Source organism: Monopterus albus, unplaced genomic scaffold, assembly GCF_001952655.1.
Source record: "Monopterus albus unplaced genomic scaffold, M_albus_1.0 scaffold122.1, whole genome shotgun sequence".
Classification (NCBI taxonomy): domain Eukaryota; kingdom Metazoa; phylum Chordata; class Actinopteri; order Synbranchiformes; family Synbranchidae; genus Monopterus; species Monopterus albus.
Window position 1 is genome coordinate 184,957 of NW_018128002.1, and position 11,125 is coordinate 196,081.

General features: G+C 37.6%; 1 protein-coding gene across 1 annotated transcript; it reads right to left on the reverse strand.

The window, feature by feature from the left end:
* Positions 1 to 2,932: 2,932 nt before the first annotated feature.
* LOC109966980 (E3 ubiquitin-protein ligase RNF126-like) lies at positions 2,933 to 9,173 on the reverse strand. Its single transcript, XM_020612273.1, has 9 exons — positions 9,041 to 9,173; positions 7,743 to 7,801; positions 7,135 to 7,195; positions 6,443 to 6,672; positions 6,185 to 6,253; positions 6,014 to 6,083; positions 5,813 to 5,906; positions 3,820 to 3,935; positions 2,933 to 3,687 (listed from the first exon to the last, which is right to left on the reverse strand). Exons 1-9 carry the CDS (start codon positions 9,113 to 9,115, stop codon positions 3,508 to 3,510), a joined length of 954 nt encoding a protein of 317 aa, XP_020467929.1. The 5' UTR covers positions 9,116 to 9,173; the 3' UTR covers positions 2,933 to 3,507.
* Positions 9,174 to 11,125: the final 1,952 nt, after the last annotated feature.

Here is an 11,125-nt window from a genome sequence, read left to right on the forward strand (position 1 = left end):
GGTCTTCCTCCAGACTCTGGGACCTTGATTTCCAAATGAAATGCAGAATATGCTTTCATCTGAAAACAGGACTTGGGACCACTGGGCAATAGACCAGTACTGTTTCTCCTTAGCCAAGCACAGACGCTTCTGACGTTGTTTTTGGTTCAGGAGTTGGCTTGACGCATGGAATTCTACAGCTGTAGCCCATGTCATGCAGACGTCTGTATGTGGTGGTTCTTGATGCACTGACATCAGCCTCAGTCCACTCCTTATGAAGCTCCCCCAGATTTCTGAATCGCCCTTGCTTGACAATCCTCTCAAGGCTGCGGTCACTTTTGCACCTTTTCCGGCCACATTCTTCCCTTCTTCTTAACACTCTGTTAATATACTTTGATACTGCGTTCTGTGAGCATCCAGCTTCTTTTGCAATTGCCTTTTGAGACTTTTCCTCCTTATGGAGGGTGTCAATGATGGTTGTCTGCACAACCGTCAAGTCAGCAGTCTTCCCCATGATTCTGAAGCCTACTAAGCCAGACTGAGACAATTTCAAGGCTGAGGAAACCTTTGCAGGTGTTTTGCATTAATTAGCTGACTAGATTGGGACACAGGGAGCCTACAATGTTGAACTTTGTCATGATATTCTAATTTTGTGAAATACTGGATTTGGGTTTTTTTGTCTTTAATCCATAATCATCAAAATTGAAACAAATAAAGGCTTGAAATATTTCACTTTGTGTGCAGTGAACTAATATAACTTACAAGTTTCACTTTTTGAAACAAATTATTGAAATAAATGGACTTTTCCTCGATATTCTAATTTTTTGGCACATACCTGTAGATGACAGACAAAAACAAAAAATGGTAAGAGAATGGGTAAAACTGCTTTCACAATTCACAGAGTTAAAAGAATTTCATTAAACAGAGATGGAACAGTACCCCCAGTAGAGTGACTAATGACCTAATGGAACACAAGTTTAAGTTTGTACAATGGCACATAAAGATATGGCACAATAATAGTACAAAACACGATGCTAGACATCTTGCTGTGGGGTTTATAACTAAAATGGAGACTTACAGAAGCAACAATGAAAAATATACCAAAACAAATTTTTTCAAATCTGTTTTCAGTCTCCCAGGCTTAAATATTGTTAAGATTCAGGAGATTTTGGGATTGCTACCCATATTTTCCCTATCAAGAAAGACTGGGCAATTGTATGAAAAAGAATGCTAGAAAATGTATGTATTTGTATTTTCCAAGTTTTTACTCTGTCATAATTTATACTGTGTAAAGTCACAAAAGCAAAATCCATTTTTCATTAAAGATGCAGCACTAAAAAAAAAAGCTATTCATCATCTTATTCAAAATTTCATAGCACTAAAAAGGTAACTCCAGATACTAAAAAGACCCATGGTTTAGATGGCACAAATACTGGACTTATTGTTAACCTTAAATTTAACAATAAAATATGAATATGAGGGAGCAATTTCATACTTTAATGTCAAATTTATAGGCACACACAAAGTGAATGCATTTGTCTTCCAGCTAGAATAATGTTCTGTCCAAAGGAACAATACCCTCAGATTAAAAGGCCTTTGAACCCAAACCCCAGAGGAGAAGAAAGGTACAATGTAGAGGAAGTACACCCATATGCCTAAACAATACAAGGAAGCAGAATTTATTAGCTTATTGATAACATGAAACACTCATGTATCCCGTTGGAGGATTTAATATAGACTGTTTACTATCCGCATTCCTTTGGACCAGGTCTTTCTTTGAAAGTACAGAACAATCTCAAAACCATATTATGCATTGAAAATCACTTTCAGAAGTGTTCACTGGCGATACTATTGTTCCCTGCTTGGTACTTGATTGTTCTAAGAGCCTGCAAGACATCACCAAAAAGAATAAATAATTAAAACTAGGAAAAACAGACCAGCACAGATTATAAATTGCCTGTTTGCCAAAAAAAAAGTTACCATATTACTACTTGTCCATGCAAATTCTCAGTCATCCAGGCCGTAGTATGCTGAAAAAAAACATCTGGACATCCAGATGCTTTTTTCTATGTTTTTGCAGCATATTACTACTTGGTTTATTTGGTAGTAGGACAAACATGTCACCTTTTTTTTTTTTATTTTAGCTTATTTGCTGTACCAGTGATGACTGCACTCTCATCTACTGTCTACCCACAGCATCATAGTAAGTGCTCCAAGTGTCTGTTTACACCAAATTTAAATTTGTTTTTGAAAGTTATTGTCAGTTCTTAAACCAAGGGCATAATTTTATGACAGAATGTCTGGCCCATTTTCAGACCACTGCTGGTCATGGCTACGCCTTCAAAAAATATCATATATGCACATACACAGAGAATCATTTAAATGAATTTGGAGTGGTAGCACCTAAACATCTTTATTTTCCTATTAATTTGTTTTTAGTATACGCTCATGCTGTAAATTAATGAATTTTAAAGTGGTAACTTTAGAAAACAATTTATTTTAAGTAAAAATGCACTGAACCAGTTATAAGTGTATTGTGTGAAAAGCTCATTCACATTTTAGGCTGGCAGATAAAATTAAAAAAAAATCCTTGTGTGTAATTTAATAACTCTTGTTATCTAAACAGCACAAAATTAATGTCATTTGACATATTGTTTTAAGTGCAAACAATGGTACCTGTGTGGTGCCATGTAATCTTAAAACTGTAAAAGGATCTTGACTATAAAATAATTTAATAAATTATTGTCCTTTTCTTTTGAGAATGAAAAAAGTCAATTGTAATAATAATAATCACCTTTATTTGGCCAAGTATGTTACACACAAGGAGTTTGTTTCCGGTACAGAACCGAGGAAGCCATCTGCGGTGCCAACTCCCACCAACGGCTCTAACCATTGGGGGCAACTTGGGGGACACTTTGACATGGGGACTGCAGGCACCGAGATTCAAACCCTCCGGTTGGGAGACGACTGTTCTACCCACTGAACCACAGTTGCCCCCATGTAATGTCCTCTCAAACCATGAGGAAATGTAAGTCTGTGCTTAAACTGCGTACTTTGGGTAATTTTATCTCTGATATATGAATAGTATGTATAAAAAGGAATAACTGCACAATTAATTTTCCTTCATGGGCAAAAGTGGGGCATTTTAAACCATACAAATTGGGAAATAAAAAGAAAAAGAACAGCATCTGTCTTGTCCTTGGGTTTCCTACATTTGGACTTGTTTGTTTTATCTTCTCTGCATGAGGTGATTCAGGCAGATCGAGTCTCTTCAAGTTCCCATGTTTCTCCACATGCTGCACTCCAGGCCACCACCACCTTTCATGTGTTTAGATTCCCAAAGAAGGTGGGAGCAACAAGGCAGGCAGAAATACATGGACCTCACATACCACTTACCCCTGAATTAGGCTTGAATGCCCCTGGAGACATACACCATACATCAGGAAAAGACCGGAGGTCACTGTTCTGAAGTACAGCAGCCTAGGAGCTAAGAACAGCTCATATGGTGATAAGGACAAATGTTTTTCCCTAGGAATTATCAGTAGAGTTCTCATTACTAGTTGAACTTGAGGACTGAGGGGTAGAGGAGGATGAAGAGGATGGGGAGGAGGAAGAAGAGGAAGTAAAGTTTATCCCTGATAATTCTGGAGGGTTTGTGGCTGTGTTCTGACCACTCAGGCTTTTCCTGCACACTGGACAAGTGTCATGCTGGAAAAAAGGAGGGGCAAAAATATAAAGCTGATTTAGTCTCATTGCTGATGCTTCATTACCCAACAGTTTCAAACACCAACTGCATATTGTGTATAGTGGAAAAAGCATTAAATGGGTGTTGACTAATACCTGTTCCAGCCAGGGCACTATGCAATCATTGTGGAACATGTGATTGCAGGGAAGCTGCCTGACATTTTCTCCCACACTGTAATCTTCTTTACACACCGGGCATTCCAGTCCTGAAACTGAAAGACAGAATATGTTAAAATTGTAACATTTTAAATATGATCTGTCAGGTTCCAGACAAACAGCCTACATAATGAGCAGTAAAGATAGTGACATAATATTATGAACAATGAATTATATTTAGCAAAGCATAGTCTGATCATCTGGTAATCTCACTAATGCCCAACAGTCAAAGTAAAGCCCTGCCAGACCGGCAAGGTATAAAATGGGTTGGGTGCAACATGCCAGTGTACGACTCTACAAAGCCAGGGAGCCATGTAAACAGCAGCTGTAGAGGTTTTCAGGCAGACCGGATAAACTGCTGCAGGTAGAATATAATTCTTTCATTTTATGTCTTTTTGGGACTCTTTTGGAATTATTTTACAACAACAAATCATTAGACCTTTGGAAAAACTACAGGAAACAGAACAGGAAGCAAAAAAATCAACAAACCTCTTCATTAATTTACACTTAAATGCATTTAAATGTGCAAATTAAAAGCAGCTTAACACACCAAATTGTGAACTCCACTAGAGTCAAAAGCCAAGATAGTGGTTAGTGCTGCTCTCACTACGCTAATACCTTTTTTCAGCAGAAAATAAGATGTTTTTATTCCCATAGCTGTATATAACTGTTGCCTTGCTTATATTAGTTTATAACATACTGAATTATCATATCAGCATCACTAAAATTGATACATTTCAAGTACAGGAAACAAAAGGAAAGAGAGAGTGAATTTAGCTTTAGTTTAGCTTTAAGTGGAGCTTGGCACTTTTGCCTTAGCTGTGCAGTTGACTGTTTATTGTTTTAGCTGTGTTTTGTTGTATCTGCACATTTCACATACAATTTACTTGGAAATGATACAGCTGTATGGCTAAAATACAAAATGTATATGCTGAAATAAATGTTAACCAGTCATAATTAATATTTAATACTTAGTTTCTGCATTTGGCTTGGTAGGGCACTATAGTGTACTCATGTCACATTTACGCTTAATGGGTTGGGTTGATTTACACAGTACACTTTTAAACTTTTAATTTTAACAAACTGTAAACTGTAGACTGTAAAGATATCTTGTAATGTAATATGTCATGTAATATTTCAGCTTTACTTTCCAATAGAGGGTTGGATGCTCTGCTACTGGTCTGGTTAGCATTAAACTAAGAGATATTTGCACAAGCAGCTCCCTAAAACCTGATGTGATGGGTGTTAAAGTTACAGTAGTTTTTTCCAAATAGTCATTTGTAGAAATCTGCTCTGAAACTTGTCTTAACGTGGAGATGTGCTGTCAAAGTCCCCTATGACTCAGACTCAATGAACAGCAGTAGTGCAGAGATATTAGCTTCTAAAAGTTTGAGTGGGATTAACCTCTCTAACCAATCAGAAATGTTCAATTATTTCTGCTTGATCAGTAAGGTTTGTTGCATTCTCCTTCCTTGTAGTTTCATATCTGAAGAGCTGAACAGAGTGTGACGGAGCATAGTAGATCATAGCAGAGCAGAGTGAAACATGGAGAGGGAGCACTGATTTTGAGTTGCATGCTAACACTACCTTAAGTTACATGCTGTAGCTTTGAGTAGCTAAAGATAAGATCATTACAAAATCAAACATGAAGCTTTTATGATGCAACACACATCAGACCATTAGAAGGATGTTTTTTTTTTTTTTGCCAAATGCCATATGATGATTTCAGCAACAACAAAGACTTATCGTGTGGTTGATATTTATTAAGTGTATTGTTGGTGGAACCTGCTTTTTAGTTAAAATGTTACTTGCATTCAATTATACTGCAGTGCATCAAGAGCATATGACCAACTGTTTCAAAGAAAATAATACTGTTCCATCTTGCATAAAAAAGTCATTATAGCTGTGGTGAATATTCTTTATTCTAACTTACCAACATGCTCATCTGTAATTTGTACTGTTGGCAGACTTTTTATTTTATCCCTATCAGCAGGCGGAGGTCCCGTGTTCTCAAACTGGTTTAAAAACTAGACATGAGAGGGACAAAAAACATTCATATAGTGTGCACAACATCAACACAATATCTAAAATTCATGTAAGCACAGTAACCAGTTGAAAACATTTTTAAATTTACCTGAGTTATAATTGCATCTAGTCCATTAGCACCCCAGGCATAATCCATAGGATTTGAGTGAAGAATGCCCCTTAAAAAAATAATGGAACATTAAATCAACTAGACAAATTCGAATGTATATTGTTGAGGAACTGCTTTCTGGTTTGTTATAGCTCTGTTTCAGAGACTCACCAGGGTCCAACACCAATATTTGGCATTGCTGCAGGTGCAATTATTCCATTCACCAGCTGCTGAATAATTCTGCAAAAGAGAGGAGGTAAGTATAATGCAGATTTTGTAAAGGAGAAATAAAATTAGTTTCTAAAGATTAAGATTTACAGCTATTAAGGAAAACACAAATCAAGCTCAGAGAAAGAGTGATTAGACACAAACATTATAACTTAAGGCCAAGTGGCACCAGTCCCTCAAGTCACAGAGTGTATTTCTTACCCTTCTAAAGTGGGAACTCCATCATGCCTCCCTGCTTGTCGCCTTGAACCATGACGACTCCTTGGTTGCCTGGCACCATATCGTTGCCTTGATGCCATTTCCCTTTCCCGCCTGTTTTCTGTATCCCGGTTGTCCTCTGTTCCAGGCCCAAAGTCAAAACTGTCATCAAAGACACCCAGGGCAAACTGCCCATAGCCAGAAGGGAATGTAAACAAGTGCTGGTCTGCATTCTGGAAGACACAAATAAAAAGGAACACAAACTAACCAGGGCACTTGAAAAAACTCAGTGATTTCTCCTACAGTACATCCTCAAGTTAAGAGCAACTATTTGTGGTCAAAACAATACATCTAACGCATTAAGAGTTTTGTTGGCAGTCAGGTCAAATTTCACCTCAGTGCTTGCTGACATATAGTATTTCCCTTTTTAATAAGTGATAATTTCATCACAACCCATGTCGCCTCACATCATTTACACAAACTCATCTTTGACTGGGCAAAGTTGAATCACTTTATCATTCAATATAATGTTAATGTGAAAAGGCAGACTGTAGTTGCCAAAGCAGAAGTGGAATACCTAGGATGACTTCCTTCATGTCTTTGCTATCAGCAAAAACTACTTTAAGGAATGCAGACTTTTAGACAACAATGTGGGAGAGCAGAGAGATGTTAGGGATAGAGAATGAGTTAGAAACCTCAAATGGTTGCTGGGTCTGGGGTCCACTGGAAATGGTAGACATGGAGCCATTGTCAGCACTAAGCAGGAGACAGATAGTCAACAAAGTTATGTTAAAAAAACAAAAAAAACAAAAAAAAAATATCTACCATGCATCTCTGTTTCCCTTAAATCCACACAGCTAAGTTTTGCTGTGGCCTCAGCTCTCCACCTTTTAATTTCTTTTAACTTCTCATTTGAAATTTAGTAGTTGTGGCCCATATTTTAAATGTAACACTGTTTATTGCCATGACAATGGCTTAAAAAACTGTAATGTCAATCAAAACAAAAACACACACAAAAAAATAGCAGTCCATCCCACTGTTTTCAAGTAGTGCCCAAAATTTACTTTAACACATTTGATATATGTCACTTATTTGAGAGTCCAATCAAATGCAAATGTTTAAAATTGTCATCTAGAAATTCAATTACCAATCATTCATGTGATGAATGACTGTGTTGCCAATGAATGGAGACAAAGACATTGTCTTTGTCTCCATTCATTGGCATTGTCTTTGTCTCCATGAGTCATGCATTATATTAAAAAAAGCTACCTTCAATGAGGTAAACTATGTTTAATGTACAAACCTTCTCTCCTCCAGCAGTTCCTCAATAAACCCTGACTCACATCTTGGGCATGTATACTCCTGTGAATAAAGAAAGAAACAGAAACAAACAGTATTAGAAAGCAGTAATGTACTAATAACTGAGTCCGAAAAAAGATTATCACTACAGAAGGAACCTATTTATGGCTTAATGAAGATTATTTTCAGTCCGTATGTATAACAAAAGTCTGTCTGTCAAATGGCAAGCTCTGAGAAAAGAGGGACTACCCAAATATCCCACTTACTGAGATACAGCAATGTCAGATAGTGGTGCACATCAATAACTATCTCTCCTAGTCCCTAAACATAACCATTCTGAACAAGAGTGATCAGCAGAAGATGCGCTACCAAAGAAGACCCTGACTCCCTCAGCTTAAAAGCTGATCTGAACTGTTGTCCCAACCAGCTGTGTGACTAGTATAAGGAGTGAAGACTGTTTGTATGTCTTAGCAAATGCTAAGAAGATCAGCAGAGGTCTCTCTTAAAAGGATATCTATAGAGAGACATGTTTATAAAAAAAAACCTCCAGGACCCTAAAGCACGTTTCCAACCCCTTTACAGGCTATTTGATACCCTGCCATCATCAGCACACCACCACCAGAATGAGCAACAGCTTCTTCCTCCAGACTGTCAGAATTCCCACGAATCAACACATTGCTTAATATAAACACTAAAATAAACACACATAGACTTACATATAGTTGGTTATGTAGCCTAATTGTTTTCTTGTGTTTTGCTGGTTTTAAAACACTAACCTGGTGGAAAACAATAGGTCATTCAGTTGTTGTTGTTTTTTATGATGGAAATGCCAAAATGAACTTGAACTAATACACGAGAAGTGTTAATGCAGGTCAATACGAGCAACCCGCAGAAACCTATGACTAGCCTTTTACCTTGTGGTACAGTCAACTACAGTTATATAACAGATCATTCTAGCCCTTGACAGGCATGTCACTTGTGTGCCTTGATGAATGGCAAAATAAGAACAGTGCGCAGTGGCATTGTTGCCACCGGATCATTCACATAAGCGATTAACAATCTAATGTACACTAATGTTAATGACGTTTAATCAAAGAAAAATCAAGTATTTGGATAACAAGCTAAGCAGTAACACTGAGTAGCGTTAGCAAGATACGAGACCTCGTAATAGCCTGCTAACACTGTTAGCATGCTAACTGTTGGCCCCTTTACTACAACAGTTTCTACTAAAGTAACAACAACATTGTTATGGTTTAATTTGTCCAACTGGCTCTGTCTTTACTTTTTGTCTGTGGTACTTACAGGAAGCCGAGGACTAATCTCTACCGAGCATCTGTGACAGAAGAACCGGATGGGCCATGGAGGAGCCTCAGCCATCTTTAGCAACCAAACAGACAGAGAGGAGGAAGGAAGAACTACGGAATACTGAAAAGGACAATGTTAATCTGCGCGAAAACGCCGACCACGTTATGCAAATAACTATAATGCATCGCTGAGGTTATTGCGTGCAGTAGCCTATAGGAATAAAAGTAGTTAATGTTCACGGTGAGTGGAGAAAGTGAAGCATCACTGTAACAATGACACATTGGCTTTAACAAAGTTAAAGACAAAGATTGTTGTGAATATTTTAAGTAAACTGTATTGAAATAAATAGTTGTTTTACAAATGGTATAAAAAACGAAACAAAAAAGTTTCTTTGACGATAAATAGTTGAATTACTAACTTTGCTAACTCTGACAACCACTAACAATTATGTGCCCTATTAAATATTGCCACATGGTGGTGCTTTTGTGTATTAAGTGTTACTTAACTGTGTTACTGTATTTCACGCTCTAGCCAGGAACTGAAGATAAAATCCACCCTTGTTAGGTCAGGTTATCATATGATAAAAAAAGAACAAATTAAGGTGTCTCTAATTCATACTAACACCCAAAGGCCTCAGGGAAGTGAAGAACTCAAGACCGGTTAATGCAGTAACCCCAACAAATATCATGTATCAGCATACTGTGTCTCCACTGAACACAGGCCTTCTCCCTACAGGTTCATGGCTTTCTTGCTCTCACTGTTCACATGAAAACCAGAGATGTGTTTTTGCAATCTGGCCCTGCAGTAGATTTATTTTGACATGTTACTTTTCCACTGGATTCCTATCGACTACCTCTTGAGACCAACAAGCATATTTAAGAATTTAAAACTCATGTAGCATTTGTTTTTGAGCACACATTTCATCATATTTTGTCCTTGTCTATTTGACAGTAATTGCTGGAACAGTTTTATTGAATGTGAGCGATAAAACCATAAATAAGTAACCTCTCACATGGGAAAGGCATTGTCTCATCTTATGTGAATACAACCAAGCTGTCATTGGCAACTGTGTGGTGGCCCTGAGTTAATAGTGAAGGTCTGAAATTACATAGCTATATTGAGTCTGGTGGGAAGAATGATTGATTTTCTGCGATTTTCTGCTCTGTTTTTATTTTCAAAGATGTAAAAAAAATTATTTTTATTTTTAAATAACAGGCATCTTTAAATCCCTATTGTGATTACCATTTATGGCAGATTGACAGCCATAAATATGTCACACAAGTCTGGAATATATTAAGTGCAAGGCACAGCATGTTGAGACTAGGTAAGAGTTCCCACTGACTGCCTATCAGCCAATCACCTCTCTTAAGCTGTGTGGGCTGATTTTTTTTATTTATAAATGTCCAGTTTCATGCACTTGAGAAGTGTAGCAATGTGTTATAAGTTGTAATGACTGTACAGTAAAATAACTGCAAAAATTCAGACATTCTCATAATTTCCCAAACTGGAATTCATAGATATGTTTACTTATAATAGGAGTGGATGTTTCCACACAGCAAAGCTCACAATGTAACCTAATTGAATCCAAATGTCCTCTCTAGACTGGTGTTGTGTCTGTTCTGGTCATGTGGGAGCAGGATAGACACGGGTGTCCCATGGTCTGTGATTAGAGTGGGTCTGATAGCACTGAGGTTTGCTATGTCTGCCTGTCTGAGGTAAGCTATTGTCTGTCTGCACCCAGTGCGTCAATGCCACCATAGTCCAGTGCTCACTGTAGCAAAGCAGTTTTGGGAGTGAGGGACTGTGGGTCAGAGACAGGTCATGTGAGCAGCAGAAAACAACTCTGCCAAACTAAGTGACCTTGCATATCATGTAATTTTAGGTCCGCACTAATCTGGATTTGGGGTAGGTTGAGCAAAAACATATTCTGCAAGTGAACTGCACTGTTTGTAAGGAGGTATAAATATGCTTTCTTTCTGTGATGTGTATTAAAAAGTGAATACATGTTGTAAAACACTGCAAGCTGAGGAGGTAACTAAATGTAATTCTTTGTGCTAGTATATTTAAGCAGCTTTTAAACTG